This window comes from Aotus nancymaae, unplaced genomic scaffold (assembly GCF_030222135.1).
Source record: "Aotus nancymaae isolate 86718 unplaced genomic scaffold, 86718_ANA_hifiasm-v0.15.2.pri h1tg000081l, whole genome shotgun sequence".
In the NCBI taxonomy this organism is placed as follows: domain Eukaryota; kingdom Metazoa; phylum Chordata; class Mammalia; order Primates; family Aotidae; genus Aotus; species Aotus nancymaae.
The window spans coordinates 2,058,199-2,082,672 of record NW_026988496.1 but is presented as its reverse complement, the minus strand read 5'-3'; the positions used below and the strand labels follow the sequence as shown (position 1 = coordinate 2,082,672).

The 24,474-nt window shown below is 39.6% G+C and overlaps 1 protein-coding gene across 1 annotated transcript in view; it reads right to left on the bottom strand.

Moving 5' to 3' along the window:
- LOC105732804 (testis-expressed protein 11) overlaps nt 1-24,474 on the bottom strand; it is a 210,374-nt gene that overhangs the window by 91,695 nt on the left and 94,205 nt on the right. Inside the window, exons 9-10 of the mRNA XM_012475041.2 lie at nt 5,493-5,617; nt 685-770 (exon numbers count right to left, since the gene is read on the bottom strand). Of these exons, the coding sequence (XP_012330464.2) occupies nt 685-770; nt 5,493-5,617 (211 nt within the window). The remainder of the gene's footprint in view (nt 1-684; nt 771-5,492; nt 5,618-24,474) is intronic.

The following is a 24,474-nucleotide window of genomic DNA, read 5'->3' as shown; positions in this document are numbered from 1 at the left end:
ATGTTGGCCAGGATGGTCTCAGTCTCTTGACCTCGTGATCCACCCACCTCTGCCTCCCAAAGTGCTGGGATTACAGGAGTGAGCCACCACGCCCGGCCATAACAAATTCTTAAATGGTTCCACAGTTTATATCATTGCTCAAAAACACCTGCTAAAACATCAGGTATGGTAAATCAGTCTTTGTATGTATGTTTTTTTTGGTAAAGAAACTGGAACTGTCCTTTGGGACTCAAACTAAGACCACTATTCTTTGAAGGGATCTAGCAGCATAATGACAAGCTGACAAAATAAGGTAGCTGGTAAAGTTTTAAAACCTAAAAAGCTTTAAAAAATACTGTCTGTCCTGAAAGATTTTTAAATATTTACTTTACTGAAGGCATGCAAATATCTCAAGACTCCTCTGACTCTTATTTATGTGACTCCATTTCCCTTTGGAAATGTGGCCTCAAGTATAATTGACCAACAGCAGAACCACTGGTCCTGCTGGTTTCTCATTTCTCACAGTGGCATTTTCTCAGTCATACCATTAAGTATTTATCAAATCCCAACCTCACCCTCCTCTGCCTCACTTTTTTATGTAAAAGTTCTCTTGATCTCAATAGCACTATTTTGGCAAAGTTTATTGACCAAGAGTAAGATGAGCAGAGGAAATCCTTTCTCTTCCACAGGATGTAGGTTACTTACTTTGCAGCTGTAAGAACTTGTTCTTTGTCTTCTGAACGTTGAGCCAAATATTCCAAAGCTTTTTCTGCCACAGTTTGTTGTCCATTCTAAAAAGAACAAATATGTTAAATTACATCTCAAAGTGATACTGCAAAATGTTATCTATATTCCTGTTTATTAAAGATAAGAAAAATATCTAAACATGTTCATTTTGTATTCTCAAAAAAGCTACTGCAAGATGGCAAAATGAAGATACAACTCACTGACAAAAACAGAACACATTTCTATTAGCCCCAGAAACCCATTCAAACACTCAAAGCCTTGCCAATACTACCCTTAATCCACTAGGACTAATCTTATTGTGCTCTTTAGTTTCCATTTATTAGCAGTAAACAAAAGACCCCCAGATTGTCAGGTCTTTTCCAGCACTCTATTCCCAAAAGTCTCCATATATCTCCTCTTCTGTCCTCTTTTTCTATCTCTCCTGAACTCCTCTAACCCTTCCACTATGCTCTTGGAAACTCAGTCCACTCTCAGCGAAATCTCCTCTACCAGCAACCTCTTCCCTCAACTTAGGTCCCTCCACATTCTTGCTCTAATGGAAATCTAGGTTTCTGCCAAGGATGCTGCTTCCACTGAAGCCCTCTTAACAGTGGTGGCTGTTTTTGCTCTCACTAGCTTACCCTTAGGCCTGGAGATGGAGTAGGTGTCTTTCTTGCTCTTCATTGCCATTTTAAAATTATTCTCCCATTCTATTCCCTAAAATCCCCAACTTTGAATTTCCTATAACCAGACTATATCACCCACTACCCTTCATTATTGCTGTGGCCTACTAGCTCCCAGGCCATGTCTTTTCATTTTTTTGGTGACTTACCTATTGCTCAGTTATTTTTTTCCAAAAACTGCCCATCTTAATTTTTGGCATTTTCTTTCTCTCTCTCTCTCTCTCTTTTTTTTTCAAGACAGAGTCTTGCTTTTGTCACCCAGGCTAGAATGCAATGGTGCAATTTCGGCTCACTGCAACCTCTGCCTCCTGGGTTCAAGCAATTCTCCTGCCTCAATCTCCAGAGTAGCTGGGATTACAGGTGCCCACCACTATGCCCAGCTTATTTTTGTATTTTTAGTAGAGAGGTAGTTTCACCACGTTGGCCAGGCTGGTCTCGAACTCCCGACCTCAGGTGATCTGCCTGCCTCAGCCTCCCAAAGTGCTGGGATTACAGGCGTGAACCACATGCCTGGCAAATTTTCAACATTTTCAATATATTGGTAGAGGATCCTCCCAATATTCTAGTCTCTGAGTTTCTGAAATTTTACTCTAACAATTACCTTAGCCATTCACTTCCACAGTCATTCACTAGACTGTCATTACTAACAACTGTAACCCTTTCATACTCTCAGTCAGGGCTAGGACTAGGGTAGAACAGGGAGGTGAGTGAAGCACCTAGGGTGCAAAATTTAAGGAGGCGCTCATTGTTGTACAAGTACCAAGCCTTTACTTATACCACCCATAGAATAGGCTCCTCCTTAAGTATTGTGCCCTAGGTGTCTCACTCCCTTCCCCTAGTTCTCCATCCTAGCTCTTACTTTCACATATTCTACTTTCTATCTACCACCTCTTACCTTTCCAACTTGATCCCTCTATTATCCTGACTCCAACAATCCTTCTACTGCAGTAAGACCCCAACCCACTGATGCTACCAGTTTTTCACTGTCCCTCATCCCTTTGAGGTTCTACTGCATACCCAGTTTAAATTCCATGGGGACTAATTATAACCACTCTCTTATTTTTTGATTTTCCTGCCCTTCTTTAGCTTTATTGTATTCATCTGGCAAAACCCCAAGTCTGATTAAGTCCAACTTTCTACTGATTTTGGTGCTTACATCCATTCAGATCAATGTGGCCAGAAAAAAAATATACATACAACCACTTGTTTTGTTTCAAAACATCATCAAATGGCCGTAATGCTACTGGCAAGCATATCACAGTTCCGTAGTAATTCACTTTCTTACTTTCCTGGATGAATACTTAATACTTTAACCCATCTTCTCAACTGCCTAATACCTCCTCTCCTGAGCTCATCATCTGAGACTAAGAATGGGTGGGAGAAAAGAGGAACTAGCAAAGGAGAAAGAAAAAGTGACTTGTGAGGTAGGATGAAAGTAAGGATAGCGTGGTGTCCTGGAAGCCAACTGTGTTTCAAGGAGGAAAGGGTGATAAACTGCATTGAATGTTGCTGGTAGGTCAAATACAATGAGGACTGAGAATTAATCACTGCAATTTACAATACAGAGGTCACTGGTGACCTTGACAAAAGCAGTTTTGTTAGAGTGGTAGGGCAAAAGCCTGATTAGAGTAAGCTCAAGAGAGAATTGGAGACACTAAATATAGACAACTCTTTAGGAGTTTAACTACAAATGGAAGAAGAGAAACTGGGGAGTAGTTGGTGAGAGAAGGAAGGTCAAGAGGTTTTTATTTGTTTCATATGGGATAAATGAGCATGTTCATATGCGGATGGGAATAAACCAGTAAGAGAATAAAAAGTTGACAAAGTGAGTGAGAAAAAGGCAAGAGGTGATAGAAACAAGTATGTAAGTTTAGAGACTGGCTTTAGGAAGGAAGGAAGATGATAGCTCATATATGGTAGCAGTTGAGAAGGCAGACTATGTGGTGTGATTCCTAGTGTGTGTGTAGAGGTGATAGTAGGAATCTGTGGAAGTTCTCTTTCTGACTGCTTCAGTTTTCAGAACCTAAAATATCCACATTACCTCTTGGGAGGTGGGGGAATGGATTCTGTAAAGGGATTTAAAGATAAGGTAGCTTATTTTAAAAGAAGAGAAAGCAGTATTTTACCTGCTTAATACCCCACTCTCACTACCCTTATCTCAACTCTCATTATTTTAAAACTGAATTATTATCACAGCCTCCCATTCAGTCCTACATACAACTTCTCCCCATTCATTTCTCCATGCACAACCCAAGTTATTTTCCTAAAGCACTACTTTTACATAAATTACCATCAATATTTTCTTATTGCTTAGAGAATAAAATGTATATATAATCTTGTCACAGCTATTTCTTCTACTTTATTTTATACTCCTCCCCTATAGCATCATCATAATAATAAAAGTCATGGCTGGTGCAGTGGCTCACACCTGTAATTCCAACACTTTGGGAGGCTGAGGCAGGCAAATCACTTGAGGCCAGGAGTTCCAGACCAGCCTGGCCAATATGGTGAAACCCTATCTCTACTAAAAATACAAAAATTAGCCAGGCGTGGTGGCACACACCTGTAATCCCAGCTACTTGGGAGGCTGAAGCACAAGAATTGCTTGAACCTGGGAGGCAGAGGTTACAGTGAGCAGAAATTACAACACTGAACTCAAGCCTGGGTGACAGAGTGAGACTCTGTCTCAAAAAAAAAAAAAAAAAAAAAAAAAAAAGAGATAGAAAAGAAAAAAAAAGCCACTATTACATTAAGCAAAATATCTGGAATGATGGTGGAAACATAAGCCCTCCATGACTTTAACCAAATACTGTATCTCTCAAACCAATCATATTCCTTTCTCCATCTCTTGCTTATACCATCCCTTCCTTTTAAAAAACGTTCTTACTTATATAAATGCTACCCTTTCCAAAGCCAAACTTAAGGTTTCCTTCTACTGTAGAGACTTCCCAAATAAATTCCAGTTCTCATTCTCTCTCTTCCTACTCTGAATTTCAGTAATTTTTGACATATATATTAGTTATTTTGTCTTTATTCTATATACTTACATAGAATTCTATATTCTATAGCCTTACTTTCCTAATGCATGGCTTGTCTATTCAAATTGTCTTGTGAGACCCTGGAGGAACATATTTCTAGCATCTAGCCCAATATATTGCCCAAAGTAATTGCTAAATACAGTTTGAATGATATGTGTTTTGATGTCAATGAGTAGGGTTACAGAACTCCTGAAGGAAGAAAACTATTTGACAGATGCAGATATAGGCTGTATTTGTGCAGAATGGGGGAAAAAATGAAAGAAAGGAAACCCAAAGGCAATTATCTTTTTAAAGGAAGGTTTACAAATTTACATTTGATGTAGAAAGCTGAAGAGAGCTAGTGGAAGAATTATGGAACTATAGTTCTGATCAGGAAGATGGTTTTCCTATTTAGAGTAGTTTAAAAAAGGAGAAAAACATAATAGTTTATAAGTCACATTTTCAGCCACCTTAATCAATTTTTGTAACAATCCTGGAGATAGGTATTATCTTTATTTTGCAAAGGATGAAATTAAGATTTGAAGAAGTACCTATTAAATGGCAGAGCCAGTATTCAAACCTAGTCTAAGAGCTCCACAGGTGCTACAATGCTTTTCCTAATTCAATATATTAATAAAACCAGAATTCTGTAACAAACAGGGATATAAGTATTTATTACTTCTAAACTAATATTATTTGGTGGTTGTGAACTCAAAGGATCCACAGAAATTTAAACCATTTTATTCAAATTGATGAGAAAGATAAGTTTCCATATAGATAGCTATTTATTGCCATGGTATGGCATTTTGAACTTAGAGTTTCTTTTAAAAATTAATGTTTTACTATGTTTATGTTTATGTTGTTTTGAGCACAACTCTGTTACCTCACTCACTGTTTCATTTACTTTAGTCTGTATTATAATGAAATGAGAAGAAATAAAGCAGTTCTGCAACCAAGTTTGACATAAAAATATGAGGCAAAGCAAACAGTAAAGGTCTCTTCTCTGTCTAACTGATAATGATTCTATTAATTGTCTTTCAAAAAGGAAAAGGGGTAAAAATCTACTAGATGAATACATATGAATTACCTCTAGAGCAAACTGGGCAGCTAAACTTAGAAGCATGATAGATGAATCTCTCTCTGCAATTACATCATTATCTTCTGATTCTTCATCTGTTAATACATACTCTAAAGTAATTATTGCCTGCAAAGCTGAAAAACAAGGAAACAATTCAAAAATGAAATACTCTAATCAAAGAAATGACATTACCTATGGTTAATTATGCCACAATGAGTTTGGAACTAATTTTAAAAACATTAATATCTTTAAAATATTAGTTAGTATTCATAAAGCAATGTGAGTTGCTAAACTATCAGAGGATTTGAACACCAGAAAAATACCTAACTGAGAAACTGCACTTCTGTGAATTCATCTTATGTATATATTTGCAAAAGTAAAGAAATATATATAAGGGTGTTCATCCAGCATTGTTTATAAGAGTAAAATATGAAATCAGCCTAAATTCCATCATAATGAATGGGCTAAACTTTGGTACACCCACAAAATGAAATATAATACAGAATAAAATAAAAAGTTGAGTAGCTGTGTGTTATATTCTATTATATGTCTTAAAGGTGGAATATGACAAGTTAAATATGCGCACTATAGACTTTAAGCAACAAATAAATATATGTTCTAGCTAATAAGCAAAAAGGGAGATAAAAGTAATCATAAAAATTCAATTAATCCAAAAGAAAGCAGAAAAAAAGGAAAAATAACAAATGGGACAAACAGAAGATAGTTAACAAGATGCTAAATTTAAATCTAACCATATCAATACCTATGTTAAATATAAATGACCAATTAAAAGGCAGAGATAGTAAGACTGAAAACAAAACAAAGCAGAACTTTTAAATATGTGCCATCTACAGGAAATACACTTTTTTTTTTTGAGATGGAGTCTTGCCCTTGTCACCTAGGCTGGAGAGCAGTGGTACAATCTCGGCTCACTGCAACCTCCACCTCCTGGGTTCAAGTGATTCTCCAGCCTCAGCCTCCTGAGTAGCTGGGATTACAGGCGCCTGCCACCATGCCCAGCTAATTTTTGTATTTTTAGTAGAGATGGGGTTTCACCATGTTGGCCAGGCTGGTCTCAAACTCCTGACCACAAGTGATCCGCCTGCCTCGGCCTCCCAAAGTGCTGGGATTACAGGCGTGAGCCACCACGCCTGGCCAAGAAATACACTTTAAATATAAAAACAAAATTGATTGAAAGAAGAGGATGGGATAATATACACTAAAGTGAAGGTAATCAAAAGAAAGCTGAAGTGGCTATATTAATATGAGATAAAGTGAGTTTCAGAGCAAAGAATATTATTGGCAATAAAAGGTTATTTCAAGACAATAAAGGAATCAGTTTATGATGAGGACATAACTCTAAATGCTTATGTACCCAATAAAATTTCAAAATATAAGAAGCAAAAAGATGGTGGAATTGCAAGGAGAAATGAACAAATCCACAATTATAAAGATTTCTATATCCTCTCTCAGTAACTGATAGAACAAATAGAAAATCAGCAAGGATACAGCACACTTAACACTAAATCAACTTGATGTGACTAACATTAATGCATTCAACCCAATACCAGCAAAATGTACATTCCTCTCAAGTGCACATGAAATATTTACCAAGAAAAACAATATTCTGGGCCCTAGAACAAGTCTCAATATATTTAAAAGAATTAAAGTCATAAAAAAGTATGATCTTTGACTACAATGAAATGAAATTAAAAATCAACAAAAGAATGTTCTCTGGAAAATCTGCAAATATTTGGAAAATAAGTAACATACATCTAAATAATCCACAAGTTTAAAAAGGAATCAAAAGTTACATTGGAAAGTATTTTGAACTGTATTAAAATGAAAACATGACATATCAAAAATTGCATATTGTCACTAAAGTAGTAATTAGATGATAATTTGTAGCATTAACTGTCCACATAGACCAGAATTAAGGTCTTAATGACCTCAGTGTTCAACCTTGGAAATAGGAAAAAGAAAAGCAAATGGAACTCAAAGAAAGCAGAAGAATGGATATGATAAAGATCAGAATGTAAATAAATTAAATAGAAATCAGATAAAAACAATAGAGGCCAAGGTAGGAGGATCGTTTGAGCCCAGGAATTTAAGACTAGCCTGGGCAACATGGTGAGACCCTGTCTCTACAAAAAATTTTAAAAATGAGCTAGGTAGGGCCAGGTGCGGTGGCTCATGCCTGTAATCCTAGCACTTTGGGAGACCGAGGTGGATGGATCATGAAGTCAGGAGATTGAGACCATCTGGCTAACATGGTGAAACCCCGCCTCTACTAAAAATACAAAAAAATTAGCCAGGCGTGGTGGCACTCTCCTGAAGTCCAAGCTACTCGGGAGACTGAGGCAGGAGAATTGCTTGAACGCAGGAGGCAGAGGTTGCAGTGAGCTGAGATCGCACCGCTGCATTCCAGCCTGGGCAACAGAGTGAGACTCTGCCAAAAAAAAAGGAGGTAGGTGTAGTGGCATGCACCTGTGGTCCCAGCTACTCGGGAGGATGAGGCAGGAGGATAAACTGAGCCTGGGAGGCCAAGGCTGTAGTGAGCTGTGTTCGTTTTTTTTTTTTTTTTTTGAGATTATCTCAAAAACAAAACAAAACAAAGAAACAAAAAATGATAGAGAAAAAATCAGTAAAACCAAAAGCAGGGTTGTTTGAGAAGATCAATAAAACTGACTTCTACATTGACTGATCCTCTAGTTACACTGACCAGGAAGAAAAATCGAGAAGACATAAATTACAAATATCAGGAATAAGAAAGGTCACACCACTGTAAGTTTTACAGATGTTAAAAGGATGATATGGGTGATATTTATGAACAACTTTAGGCCAACAATTTCAACAACTTAGATGAAACAAATTTTTGAAGGACACAAACCACCAAAGCTAAATTAATAAATGACAGATAACTTGAATAGCCCCATATCTATTAAAGACATTTAATTTATAATTAAAAACCTTTCCATAAAGAAAACTCCAGTCCCAGATGGCTTCACTGGTGAAATTTATCAAAAACATTTAAGGGAGAAATAATATCAATTCAACACAAACTCTTCCAGAAAACTGAAGAGGAGAATGTACTTCCCAATTCATCCTATGAAGTCAGTATTACTCTGATAGCAAAACCAGAAACACTACAGGAATATAAGACTACAGACCAATTTCACTTATGAACATAGATACACATATTCTAAACAAACTGTCAGCAAATCAAATCATATAAAAAGGAGTATACATCATGATCAAATGGGGGCTTGTTCCAGAAATACAGCACTGGTTTAACATTTGAAAATCAATTAATATAACTGACCATATTAGCAAACTTTTAAAAAATTGATCATTTCAACAGATGCCGAAAACCATATGACCAAATTGAACATCCATTCCTTCCCCCCACTGCCCACCAAACAAACAAACAAACAAACCTCCCAAGAAACAAGAGATAGAATGGAACTCCCTCAACCTGATAAGGGATACCTGTGAAAAATCTGCAGCTAACCTACTTACTGGTGAAAGACTGAATGCTTTCCCCCTAAAATGAGGAAAAAGATGAGGACATCCACTCTCATCAATTTTATTCAACGTTTTACTGGAGAATGTAACAGGAGCAACAAAGCAAGAAAAAAAATAAACTGCACCCAGATTGAAAAAGAAGTGAAACTATCTTTATCCACAGGCAACATGATTGTCTGTTTAGAAAATCTGAGGGGGCTGGTCTGGTAGCTCATGCCTGTAATCCCAGCATTTTGGGAGGCCAAAGTGGGAGGACTGCTTGAGGCCAGGAGTTCAAGACCAGCCTGGCCAACGTGGTGAAACCCCATTTCTACTAAAAATACAAAAATTAGCCGGGTGTTGTGGTGCATGCCTGTAATTCCAGTTTCTTTGGAGGCTGAGGCATGAGAATCACTTGAACCCAGGAAGTGGAGGTTGCAGTGAGCCAAGATAGCACCACTGCACTCCAGCCTGGGTGACAGAACAAGACTGTCTCAAAAAACAAACAAAATAAAAATAAAATCCAATGGAATCTACAAGGAAGGTACTGCAACTAATAAGTGAGTTTACCAAACTTGTAGGATATAAGATCAATATATAAGAAATCATTTGTATTTCTACATATCAGCAATAAGCAATCAGAAACTGAAAAATTTTAAAATACCACTTAAAATAGCATAAAATATAGTATACTTAGGGATAAATCTGACAAAAGATGTGCAAGACAGGTACAACGAAAAGTAGAAAACATTGCTGAGAGAAATTAAAGACCTAAATAAATGGAGGTATGTAAGTTGTTCATGGTTTGGAAGACTCAGCAATGCTGTCAGTTATCCCCAAGCTGATCTATAGATTCAATGTAATCCCAATCAAAATTCATTTATGCAAGACTTAAAATACTGATTCTAAAATTCATATGTATATACAACAGCCTCGGAATAGCCAAAACAATTAGAAAGAGAACAAAGTGGGAGGACTGACACTACATGACTTCAAATTTATTACATAGCTACATTAATAAAGACAGTATGGGAATAGTGCAAGGATGGATGAATAGAAGAATGGAATGGAATAGAGTCCAGAAAGAGATCCAAACATATATGACAACTAATTTCTGATAAAGGTACAAAGGCAATTCAATCAAGAAAGAATAGTTTGTTAAACAGATGATGCTGGAACAATTGGATAGCTCTGTGCAAAAAAATAATAATAATAAACTTCAATCCATACCTTGAATCAAATGCAAAAATTAACTAAAAGTGGTCATAGACATAAATGTAAAACTAAAACTGTAAAATTTCTTGAAGAAAACATGAGATGTTTTCTGTCACCTTGCACTAGGCAAAGATTTCTTAAATACAATGCCAAAGGCACAATCCATAAAAGAAGAAAAATAAATAGGACTATGTCAAAATTTAAAACTTCTGTTCATGAAGGATGGTGTTAATAAAAAGAAAAAATTTCCAAACTACATGTCTGATAAAGAACTTGTGTCCACTGAACAGCAACAAGATGGTGAAATAGGACTTTCCAATGCTCATTCCTCTCAAGAACATCAATTTGAACAATTATCCCCACACATGGAAATACCTCCACAAGAGCTAAGAAAACTAGGTGAGAGATTTCAGCACCTGGCTGTTGCACAGAAATAAGAAAAGACGCATTGAAGAGTGTAGAAACAACAGCTTTTTAATATCCATGTCACCTCTCCCCCAACCCTAGGCCATACAGCATGAAGACATAACCTCCACTTAGGGGAAGAAGAGGAAAGTGAGTACTGGAATTTACCTCAGACCACAACAATGGGATGGAGGCAGTAAAACTCATCACTGGGCAGGCCCTCATTGCCCCAGACTCCAGGTCATATCCTGCAGACCCAGGCTCCAGACCTGCCCAAAGGACTTGGTCTCGGGACTGCCATATCACCAGGCTAACCCCAGTGGACCCAGGCTCCAGATTGGCCCTAGTGCTGGACCGGACCCATTAGCCCCAGGCTTTCGGCCTGTCCCAGTGCCATAGCAGTCCTAACGGACTCAGGCTTTAGACCCAGTCTCCATCCCTAGGACCAGGCTGACATCAGTGGTTCCAGGCACCAGATTGCTGCCAGTATGAAGCCAGTTCCCATAGCGCGAGGCCTCAGGTTTGCCCCAGCACTAGACCAGCCCACAGCCCTAGTCATCAGGGCAGCACCCATGGACCCAGCCTCTAGGCTGGTCCCTGTAGATATAGGATCCAGGTCCACTCAGTGCCAGGCCAGCCCCTGCATTCCCAGGATTCAGGCACACCCCAGGTTTTTAGACTACCTCAGAGCTAGGTCAGCCTACACAGCCCCAGGCTTCAGGCCTGCCCCAATACCAGGTCTGTACCCCTGGCCTTAGGTACGAGGCTGGTATCTATGAACACAGCCTTCACATCTGCTTATGACATTCCACACTCCAGTGGGGCCAGGCTCCAAGTCTGCTCTAGCAGACCAAGGGTCCAAGCCAATTCAAATGGACCCTAGGGATGGGCTGGCCCCCATGGATCAAGGCTTCAGGACTTCCCCTATGCAACCAGGTTCCAGGACAGCTCCCGCAGCTTCAGGACCCAGGTCAGACCTCACAGACCTAGCCTCGGGGCTAGCACTCACACACCCCATCCTCCAGGCTGGGCCCCACATACCCAGGCCCCAGGGCAGGTCCCCACAGCCCCACAGTCTAGGCCAGCCGGTGTGACTCCAAATAGCAATTTAGTACCCACAATCCCAGGCTTCAGGCCAGTCCTTATGACCCTGCAGCTCCACATCTGCTCCAACACTAGGCCAGCTCCAGGCTCTAGGACTGTCTCACTGGCACCAAACTCCAGGGTCTGGGCCAAGGGTCTAGGATCACCCCCAGTAGACGCAGGTGCCAGGCTAGCCCCCTTGGACTGAGGCTCTAAAATCACCCCTACAAACCCAGGTTCCAGTCTAGCACCCATTGACCCAGGACTGAGGCCTGCCCTCATGGACTCAGGCTTGAGGCCCACCCTAGTGTCAGGCCAACCCCTACAGACTCAGGCTCCAGGCCTATGCCAGGGGACCCAGGCAAAAGGCCCATTCTAGCACGTGGCTGGCTCTTGTAGATTCAGGCTCAAGGCCCACTTTAGAGTTTGATCAGCGAATGTGGACCTAAACTTCAGGCCAGCCCCATTGGATACAGGCTTCAGGCCCAATCCTGCAGACCCAATCAAGAAGTCCACCTCAGTGGATCCAGGTTCCAGATCCAACCCCATGGACCTAAGCATCCAGGCCCACCCAGTTGCTAATCCAGGAACAAGGCCAGGCTGCCAAAGGACTCTAGGAGCCAGCCCACATGTGAACCATACAAAACAGCCTACCCGTAGTTCCTTGATAGGCTAATAAAGTACCTTCCCAGACTAAAGAGCTGCTGCACAGCAGAAGAAACCATCATCAGAGTGAACAAACAACCTATAGGGAGAACATTTTTATAAACTATCCATCTGACAAAGGCCTAATGTCCAACATCTACAAGGAACTTAAGCAAATTTTTAAAAAACCCACTAAAAAGTGTGCAAAGGATATGAACAGACACTTCTTAAAAGAAACATATATGTGGCCAAAAACATGAAAAAAAGCTCAACGTCACTGATCACTAGGGAAATGCAAATCAAAACCACAATGAGATACCATCTCACACCAGTCAGAATGGCTATTATTAAAAAGTCAAAAAACAACAGATGCTGGCAAGGTTGTGTGTGGAGAAAAAGGAATGCTTTGACACTGTTGTTGGGAATGTAAATTAGTAGTTCAGCCATTGTGGAAGACAGTATGGGGATTCCTCAAAGACCTACGGGTAGAAATACCATTTGACTCAGCAATTCCATTATGGGGTATATACCCAAAGGAATATAAATCATTCTATTATAAAAATAATGCACACATATGTTCATTGTAGCACTATTCACCATAACAAAGACACAAAATCAACTTATACCTATCAATGATAGACTGAATAAAGAAAATATGGTACATATATACCATGGAATACTATGCAGTCATAAAAAGGAACAAGATCACATCCTTTGCAGGGACACAGATGGAGCTGGAAGCTATTATCCTCAGTAAACTAATGCAGAAACAGAAAACCAAATACCACATGTTCTCACTTATAAGTGGAAGCTGAATGATGAGAACACATAGACACATGGAGGTTAACAATACATACTGGGGCCTGCTGGAGGGTAGAGGTTGACAGGAGGGAGAGCATCAGGAAGAACAGCTAGTGGATGTTGGACTTAACACCTAGGTGATGGGATGATTTGTACAGCAAACCACCACGACACACATTTACCTATGTAACAAACTTGCACATTCTGAACATGTACCCTTGAACTTACAAGATGGAAATTAAAAAAAAAAATAACATTAAAAGAAGATCCTCCTCCTCAAAAAAAAAAAAAAAAGAAAGAAAGCATAGAGACTTATGGGACAGCAACGAAAGGGCAAATGTCTGAATTATAGGCGTTCAAAAAGGAGAAGAGAGATATGAAGGGCTGGAAAACATATTTCAATAAATAGCAATAGAAAACTTTCCAAACCTGGGGAAAGACATAGATATACAGGTACAGGAAGGTTATAGGTCTCCAATAAAATTCAATCCAAATAAAACAACACCAAGACATATTATAATCAAACTGTCAAAAATCAACATAAAAGAGAGGATCCTGAAAGTAGCAATAGAAAAGCAGCATATAGCATATAAAGGAGTTCCAATAAGGCTAGCAGTGCTCTTCACAGCAGAAACATAGGTCAGGAGACAGTGGGAAGATAGATTCAAAGTGCTGAAGAGAAAAAACCCTGCCAGTTAATACTTTACCCAGTAAAACTATCCTTCAGAAATGAATGAGAGATAAAGACTTTACCAGGCAAACAAAAGCTGAGGGAGTTCATTGCCACCCAGGTTTGTCTTACTAGAAACTAACATTTTTTTTTTTTTTAAGATAAACAAAATCACTAGGCATGTTGGCTCACGCATGTAATCCCAGCACATTTGGAGGCTGAGACAGGCAGATAACTTGAGGTCAGAATTTTGAGACCACCCTGGCCAATGTGGTGAAACCCCATTTCTACGAAAAATACAAAAATTATCCAGGTGTGGCAGCATGAGCCTGTAGTCCCAGCTACACAGGAGGCTGAGGCAGAAGAACTGCTTGAACCTAGCGGGGAAGATGTTGCAGTGAGTGGAGATGGTGCACTGCACTCCAGCCTGGGGAACAGAGCAAGACTGTCTCAAAAAAGAAAAAAAAAAAAGATAAACAAAATTGACAAACTTTTATCTAGACTAAGAAAAAAAAAACCAGTAAGACTCAAGTAAAACCAGAAATGAAAGAGAAGACATTACAATTTATACCACAGAAATATAAAAAATCATGAGACTGGTCGGAGGAGTTCCAAGATGGCCGGATAGATTCAGCTCAGGATTGCAGCTCCGAGTGAAAGTGCAGAGGATGAGTGGACGCCGCATTTTCAGACGGATTTTTATTGCCCACAGACCAGGAGATTCGCAGGCGGAGGAGCCCCACGGGTTGCCAGTGCGGCTATTTTGGCCGGCACAGCTGTTTCGCCTGCACCACGGCGCAGCTGCTCCCGGTGCAGAGTAAACGGGACTGTGTTCCCACTTAGCTAGCAAGGGGAGCTGAAACAGGGAGCCAGGCCAGGAGATTCCCGGACAAAAAAAGCACCACGAATCTCAGAGCCGTGGTTTCAGCGGCGCAGTGGGTCGCTGCACGGGAAATCACACAGATCCTGGCGCCTATTCAACAGGCGACCAGGACACCTGAGAGAGGGCCGACCGTTCAACGAAAAAATAAAAGGCTCTGAGGCAGGGAGCCAGGAGATCAGGCCCGGCTGGTCCCACCCCCACAAAAACAAAAACAAAAACAAAAACAAAAAAACAGCAATTGGAAACGCTCTGGGTTGAGAGTTTCACAGAAAGCACAGCTGAACCGGGGACGGTCCAGCTCTGTGGGGGAGGGGCGTCCGCCATTACTAAAGCAGCCTACCATTGCTGCGGCAACCCACCATTACAGAGAAAGTCTGTGATTACAGAAGCGGGCCAACATTGCGGAAGCAGCTCTAACTACACCCATATAAACTGGACTGCAGGGAAGTTCACACAGCAGCTGGGCGGAACCCACAGCAGCTCAGCGAAGCCTCTGCAGGCTGAGAGTGACTAGGCTGCCTCCTTGTGGGCAGGACAGCCCTGAAGAAAAAAAAAAGGCAGCAGTACAGCGGAAACTCATAAAGCCCTAACTCCCTGGGACAGAACACCTGGGAAAAAAAAAAAAGGGGGTTTATGAGTTCTGCTGCTGCAGATTTAAATTTACCAGCCCAGCAGCTCCGAATGAACAATGGGGCTCACAGCTCAGAACCTGAGCTAATATAAAGGACTGTTTCCTCAAGCAGCTCCCGACCACCGTATATCCAAAGAGTCACCTCATAAAGGAGAGGTCAGACTGACATTTGGCAGGTATCCTTCTGGGACAAAGCAGAAGAAGAAACTGGTAGCAACCTTTACTGTTCGGCAGCTGCTGCAACGGATCCCCAGGCAAGCAGGGCCTGGAGTGGACCTCAGCAGTCCTACAGCAGAGGCCAGACAGTTAAAAGGAAAACTAAGAAACAGAAATAACTTCATCAACAACAAACAGAACATCCACTCAGAGACCCAATCAGAAAGTCAACAACTACAAAGCCGACAGGTGGATAAATCCACAAAGATTTTTTTGCTGGAAGAAACCAGCACAAAAAGGATGAAAACACCCGAAACCAGAACACCTCTCCGCCTACAAGGGATCACAACTCCTCACCAGCAAGGGAACAAGACTAGATGGAGAATGAGTGTGATGAAATGACAGAATCAGCCTTCAGAAAGTGGATAATAAGCTACTTCCGTGAGCTAAAAGAACATGTTCTAACCCAATGCAAAGAAACTAAGAACCTTGAAAAAAGATTTGACGAAATGCTAACGAGAATGGACAACTTAGGAATATAAGTGAATCGATGGAGCTGAAAAACACAACACAAGAAATTCGCAAAGCATGCACAAGTTTCAACAGCCAAATTGACCAAGCAGAAGAAAGGATATCAGAGGTCGAAGATCAACTCAATGAAATAAAACGAGAAGGCAAGATTAGAGAAAACAGGGTAAAAAGGAATGAACAGTCAACAAGAAATATGGGACTATGTGAAAAGACCTAATCTACGTTTCATAGGTGTACCTGAATGTGACGACGACAATGAATCCAAGCTGGAAAATACTCTTCAGGATATTATCCAGGAAAACTTCCCCAACCTAGCAAGGCAGGCCAATATTCAAGTCCAGGAAATACAGAGAACATCACAAAGATATTCCTCTAGAAGAGCAACCCCGAGGCACATAATCATCAGATTCACCAGGGTTGAAATGAAGGAGAAAATGCTAAGGGCAGCCAGAGAGAAACGTCAGGTTACACACAAAGGGAAGCCCATCAGACTCACAGTAGATCTCTCAGCAGAAACCCTACAAGCCAGAAGAGAGTGGGGGCCGATATTCAACATCCTTAAAGAAAATAACTTTCAACCCAGAATTGCATATTCAGCCAATCTAAGCTTCATAAGTGAAGGAAAAATAAAATCCTTTGTGAACAAGCAAGTACTTAGAGATTTCATCACCACCAGACCAGCTTTACAAGAGCTCCTGAAAGAGGCACTACACATAGAAAAGAACAACCAGTACCAGCCACTCCAAAAACACAACAAATGGTAAACAGCATCTACACAATGAAGACTCTGCATCAAGCAACGGGCAAAACAGCTGGCTAGCATCAAAATGGCAGGATCAAATTCACAGATAACAATATTTACCCTAAATGTAAATGGACTAAATGCCCCAATCAAAACACAGATTGGCAAATTGGATAAAAAGCCAAAACCCATCAGTGTGCTGTATCCAGGAAACCCATCTCACATGCAAGGGTACACAAAGGCTCAAAATAAAGGGATGGAGGAAGATTTACCAAGCAAATGGAGAGCAAAAAAAAGCAGGAGTTGCAATTCTCATCTCTGATAAAATAGACTTTTAAAGCAACAAAGATCAAAAGACACAAAGAAGGACATTACATAATGGTAAAAGGATCAATGCAACAAGAAGAGCTAACGATCCTAAATATATATGCACCTAATACAGGAGCACCCAGATACATAAGGCAAGTTCTTAATGACTTACAAAGAGACTTAGACTCCCACACAATAATAGTGGGAGACTTCAACACACCATTGTCAATATTAGACAGATCAACGAGACAGAAAATTAACAAGGATATCCAGGACTTGAACTCAGACCTGGAACAAGCAAACCTAATAGACATTTACAGAACTCTCCACCCCAAATACACAGAATATACACTCTTCTCAGCACCACATCACACCTACTCTAAAATTGACCACATAATTGGAAGTAAATCACTCCTCAGCAAATGCAAAAGAACGGAAACCATAACAAACAGTCTCTCAGACCACAGTGCAATCAAGTTAGAACTCAGAATTCAGAAACCAACCCAGAACCGCACAGCTTCATGGAAACTGAACAACTTTCTCTAGAACGTTGACTGGATAAATAATGAAATGAAGGCAGAAATAAAGATGTTCTTCGAAACCAACGAGAACGAAGACACCACATACCAGAATCTCTGGGACACATTTAAAGCAGTCTCTAGAGGAAAATATATAGCAGTAAGTGCCCACATGAGAAGCAAGGAGAGATCTAAAATTGACACCCTATCATCAAAATTGAAAGAGCTAGAGGAGCAAGATCAAAAAAACTCAAAACCTAGCAAAAGACAAGAAATAACTAAGATCAAAGCAGAATTGAAGGAGATAGAGACACAAAAAACACTTCAAAAAAATCAATAAATCCAGGAGCTGGTTTTTTGAAAAGATCAACAAAATAGACAGACCACTAGCCAGATTAATAAAAAAGAAAAGAGAGAATAACCAAATAGATGCAATAAAAAATGAAAAAGGGGATATCACCACAGATTCCACAGAAATTCAAACCATCATCAGAGATTATTACAAACAACTCTATGCACATAAACTAGAAAACCTGGAAGAAATGGATAAATTCCTGGACAGTTGCCTCCTCCCAAGCCTAAACCAGGAAGAAGTCGAAACCCTGAATAGACCAATAACAAGGTCTGAAGTTGAGGCAGCAATTAAGAGCCTACCACCCAAAAAAAGCCCAGGTCCAGATGGGTTCACAGCCAAATTCTACCAGACATACAAAGAGGAACTGGTACCATTCCTTCTGAAACTATTTGAAATAATCCAAAAAGAGGGAATCCTTCCCAAATCATTTTATGAGACCAACATCACCCTGATACCAAAACCTGGCAGAGACTCAACAAGAAAAGAAAATTACAGGCCAATATCCATGATGAACATAGATGCAAAAATCTTTAATAAAATACTGGCAAGCCGATTACAACAGCACATCAAAAAGCTTATCCACCATGATCGAGTAGGATTCATCCCGGGGATGCAAGGCTGGTTCAATATACGCAAGTCTATAAATGTAATTCGCAACATAAACAGAACCAAAGACATAAACCACATGATTATCTCAATTGATGCAGAGAAGGCCTTCGACAAAATTCAACAGCCCTTTTTGCTAAAAACCCTCAATAAACTAGGTATCGACGGAACGTATCTCAAATAATAAAAGCTATTTACGACAAACCAACAGCCAATATCATACTGAATGGGCAAAAACTGGAAGCATTCCCTTTGAAATCTGGCACTAGACAAGGATGCCCTCTCTCACCACTCCTATTCAATATAGTACTGGAAGTTCTAGCCAGAGCAATCAGGCAAGAAAAAGAAATAAAGGGTATTCGATTAGGAAAGGAGGAAGTCAAACTGTCTCTCTTTGCAGACGACATGATTGTATATCTAAAAGACCCCATAGTCTCAGCTCAAAATCTCCGGAAACTGATAAGCAACTTCAGTAATGTCTCAAGGTAGAAAATCATTGTGCAAAAATCACAAGCATTCCTATACACCAATAACAGACTTAAAGAGAGCCAAATTGAGAACGAACTGCCATTCACAATTGCTACAAAGAGAATAAAATACCTAGGAATAAAACTAACAAGGAACGTAAAGGACCTCTTCAAGGAGAACTACAAACCACTGCTCAACGAAATAAGAGAGGACACAAACAGATGGAGAAACATTCCATATTCATGGTTAGGAAGAATTAATATCGTGAAAATGGCCATACTGCCCAAAGTAATTTACAGATTCAATGCTATCCCCATCAAGCTACCAATGACCTTCTTCACAGAACTGGAAAAAACCACCTTAAACTTCGTATGGAACCAAAAGAGAGCCCGCATAGCCAAGTCAATTCTAAGCAAAAGGAACAAAGCGGGAGGCATCACACTACCGGACATCAAACTATACTACAAGGCTACAGTAATCAAAACAGCATGGTATTGGTACCAAAACAGAGATATAGACCAATGGAACAGAACAGAGGCGTCGGAGGCAACACAACGTATCTACAACCATCCAATCTTTGACAAACCTGAAAAAAACAAGCAATGGGGAAAGGATTCCCTGTTTAATAAGTGGTGTTGGGTAAAGTGGCTAGCCATGTGCAGAAAGCAGAAACTGGACCCCTTCCTGACACCTTACACTAAAATTAACTCCAGATGGATTAAAGACTTAAACATAAGACCTAACACCATAAAAACCCTAGAAGAAAACCTAGGCAAAACCATTCAGGACATAGGCGTAGGCAAGGACTTCATGACCAAAACACCAAAAGCAATGGCAACAAAAGCCAAAATAGACAAATGGGACCTAATCAAACTCCACAGCTTCTGCACGGCGAAAGAAACAGTCAATAGAGTGAATCGGCAACCAACAGAATGGGAAAAACTTTTTGCAGCCTACCCATCTGACAAAGGGCTGATACCCAGAATTTACAAAGAACTAAAACAGATTTACAAGAAAAAAACAAGCCAATTCAAAAATTGGCGAAGGATATGAACAGATACTTTACAAAAGAAGACATACATGAGGCCAACAAGCATATGAAAAAATGCTCATCATCATTGGTCATTAGAGAAATGCAAATCAAAACTACATTGAGATACCATCTCATGACAGTTAGAACAGCGATCGTTAAAAAATCTAGAGACAGATGCTGGAGAGTATGTGGAGAAATAGGAACACTTTGGACTGTTGGTGGGAGTGTAAATTAGTTAAACCATTGTAGAAGACAGTGTGGCAATTCCTCAAGGACCTAGAAATAGAAATTCCATTTGACCCAGCAATCCCATTACTGGGTATATATCCAAAGGAGTATAAATCGTTCTAGTATAAGGACACACACACACGAATGTTCATTGCAGCACAGTTTACAATAGCAAAGACCTGGAACCAACCCAAATGCCCATCGATGATAGACTGGACAGGAAAAATGTGGCACATATACACCATGCAATATTATGCAGCCATCAAAAATGATGAGTTTGCATCCTTTGTAGGGACATGGATGAACCTGGAAACCATCATTCTCAGCAAATTGACAGAAGAACACAAAATCAAACATCGGATGTTCTCACTCATAGACGGGTGTTGAACAATGGGAACACATGGACACAGGGAGGGGAGCACCATATACTGGGGTTTGTTGGGGGGAGTGAGGGGGGACAGCGGCGGGTGGGGAGTTGGGGAGAGATAGCATGGGGAGAAATGCCACATATAGGTGAAGGGGAGGAAGGCAGTAAATCACACTGCCATGTATGCACCTATGCAACAATCTTGCATGTTTTTCACATGTACCCCAAAACCTAAAATGCAATTGAAAAAAAAAAAAGCACTGTATTAAGAAATAAGAAAAAAAATCATGAGACTACTATGAACAATTATACACCAAGTAACTGTATAATCTAGAAGAAATAAACTCCTAGACATATAAAACCCAGACTGAATCATAATGAATTAAAAATTGTGAGGAGATAATGAATAAGGAGATTAAATGAACAATAAAAAATCTTCCACCTAAGAAAAGCTCAGGACCTGATGGTGTCACTGTTCCTACCAAACATTTAAAGAAGAATAAAAATCCTCCTCTAATTCTTCCAAAAAACAGAAAGCATTTCACAAAATTCACATCATTTCATGATTTTAAAACATTCAACAAATTAGGTATATACAGAATGTGCCTCAAAATAATAAAGGCCTTATATGACCAACAGACAAATAACATCATACTCAATGGTGAAAAGTTGAGCACTTTCCCTCTAAAATAAGAAAGAAGACACGGATGTCCACCCTCACTACTTCTATTAAAAGTACTACTGGAAGTCCTAGCCAGAGTAATTAGGCACGAGAAAGAAATACAAGGCATCTATGTTGGAAAGGAAGAAGTTAAATTGTCTGTTTGTAAGCAACATGATCTTATATATAGAAAACCTTCCAGATGCAATGAAGAAAAAAAAAAACTTAGAACCAATAAGTGAATTCAATTAAGTAGCAAGATACAAACTCAACATATACAAAGTAGTAGCATTTCTACATAGTAACAAACTATCTGAAAAAAACGTCAAGAACATGATTCCATTTACAATAGCTACAAAAATATTTGGGAGCAAATTTAATGTTGAAGTGAAAGACATGTACATTCAAAACTATAGAACACTGATGAAAGAAAGTGAAGAAAATACAAAGAAGTGGAAAGATATCCCATGTTCACAGATTGGAAAAATATTGTTGGATGTCCATACTACCCAAGGCAATCTACAGATTCAATGCAATCTCTATCAAAATTCAAATGACATTTTTCACAGAAATTAAGAAAAAACTAAAGTTCCCATGGAAGCAAAAAGACCCTGATTAGCTAAAGCAATCTTCAGCAAAAATAACAAAGCTGAAGGCACCATACTACCTGAAGTCAAAATAAACTACAAAGCTATACTAATCAAAACAGCATGGTATTGGCAGAAAAATAGGCACATAGACCATTAAAAGGAAATAGAAAGCCTAGAAATAAATCCACACATTTACAGTAAACTGGTTTTCAATAAAGATATTAAGAACACACAATAAGAAAAGGACAGTTTCTTCAACAGATAGTGTTGGTAAAACCGGATACCCACACGCAGAAGAAAAAAAGTTGACCCTTATCTCACAATATATGTAAAAAAATCTATTCAACATAGATTAAAGAATTAAACCTAAGACATAAAACTGTAAAACTACTAGAAAAAAACAAAGGGGGAAATCTCCATGACATTGGTAAACACAAAATTAGACAAATGGGATTACATCAAACTAAAAATCTTCTACACAGCAAAGGAAACCATCAACAGAGTGAAGAGACAATGTATGGAATGGGAGAATATATTTACAAATCAGGCATTTGAGAAGGGGTTAACATCCAAAATATAAGAAACTCAAACAATGCAATAGCAAGGTAACAACTTGATTTTAAAACGGGCAAATGACCGGAATAGACATTTCTCAAAAGGAGATGAACAAGTGGTCCACAAGTATATGAAAAAATGTCTAACATCACTAATCATTAGAGAAATGCAAATTAAAACCACAATGAAAACATCACCCCACATCTGCTGGAATAGCTATTATAAAAAAGACAAATGATAACAAGTGTTGGCAAGGATGTGGAGAATAGGGAACCCTTGCACATATTACATTCCCATAGGTGGGAATGTAAATTACTATGGCCATAATGGAAAGCAGTATGGAGGTTCCTCAAAAAAATTAAAATAGAACTACCATATGATCCAGCAATCCCACTACTTGGTAGAATACCCCCCCAAAAAAGTGAAATCATTACATCAAAGAGATATCTGCACTCCCATATTCACTGCAGCATTATTCACAATAGCCAAGCTATGGAATCAACTTAAGTGTCCATCAAAAGACAAATGGATAAAGAAAATGTGGTGTATATATACACAATGGAATACTATTCAGCCTCAAAAAAGGAGGAAATCCTGTCATTTGTGAAAAAAAAATGTATGAACCTGGGCCGGGCGCGGTGGCTCAAGCCTGTAATCCCAGCACTTTGGGAGGCCGAGGTGGGTGGATCACGAGGTCAAGAGATCGAGACCATCCTGGTCAACATTGTGAAACCCCGTCTCTACTAATACAAAAAAATTAGCTGGGCATGGTGGCGCGTGCCTGTAATCCCAGCTACTCAGGAAGCTGAGGCAGGAGAATTGCCTGAACCCAGGAGGCGGAGGTTGCGGTGAGCCGAGATCGCGCCATTGCACTCCAGCCTGGGTAACGAGAGCGAAACTCCGTCTCAAAAAAAAAAAAAAAAAAAAAAATGTATGAACCTGGATGACATTATATTAAGTGAAATAAGTCAGGCACAAAAAAATAAATACCACATGATCTCATATGTGAAATCTAAAAAAGTTGACCTCATAGAAGCAAAGTAGAATGATCATAAAAGCAAAGTAGAATGGTGGTTACCAGGGACTAAGGAGTGGGGGAGATTAAGGAGATGGTGAAAGAATACAGAACTTCAGTGGAGTAGAAGAAACAAGTTCAAGAGATCTATTGTAAAACATGGCGACTATAGATCATAAGAATGTATTCTATTCTTTTTTTTTTTTTTTGGAGACAGAGTCTCACTCTGTTGCCAGGATGGAGTGCAGTGGCGCGATCTCAGCTTACTGCAACCTCTGCCTCCCAGGATCAAGCAGTTCTCCTGCCTCAACCTGCCAAGTAGCTGGGATTACAGATGTGCGCCACCATGCCCAGCTAATTTTCGTATTTGTAGTAGAGACAGGGTTTCACCATGCTGGCAGGATGGTCTTATCTCCTGACCTTGTGATCTGCCTGCCTCAGCCTCCCAAAGTGCTGGGATTACAGGCGTGCACTACTGCACCTGGCCCAATGTATTCTAGTCTCAAAAAATCACTGAGAATTTAAGTGTTCTCACCACACACACACAAAAGATAAGTATGTGAGGTAGGGTTGGCTGTGATGGGTCATGCCTGTAATCCTAGCACTTTGGGAGGCTGATGCAGGAGGATTGGTTGAGCCCAGGAGTTTGAGACCAGTCTGGGCAACATAGTGAGACTCCATCTCTACAAAAAATAAAAGAGATGAGGTAGAGGATCATTTGAGCCTGGGAGGTCAAGGCTGCAATGAGCCGTGATCACTCCATTGCACTTCCACTTGGGTGACAGAGTAAGACCTTGCTTCCAAAAAAAAAAAAAAAGGATACGTGGTAATGTATATGTTAATTAGCTTGATTTAGCCATTCCACAATGTAAACATATCTTTAAAACACCATGTTGTTCATTATATATATATATATATATATATATATATATATATATATATATATATATATAAAATTTTTATTTGCCAATTAAAAAAGTAATTTTTTAAAAAAGACAACTTGTTTCCAGAATATATAAA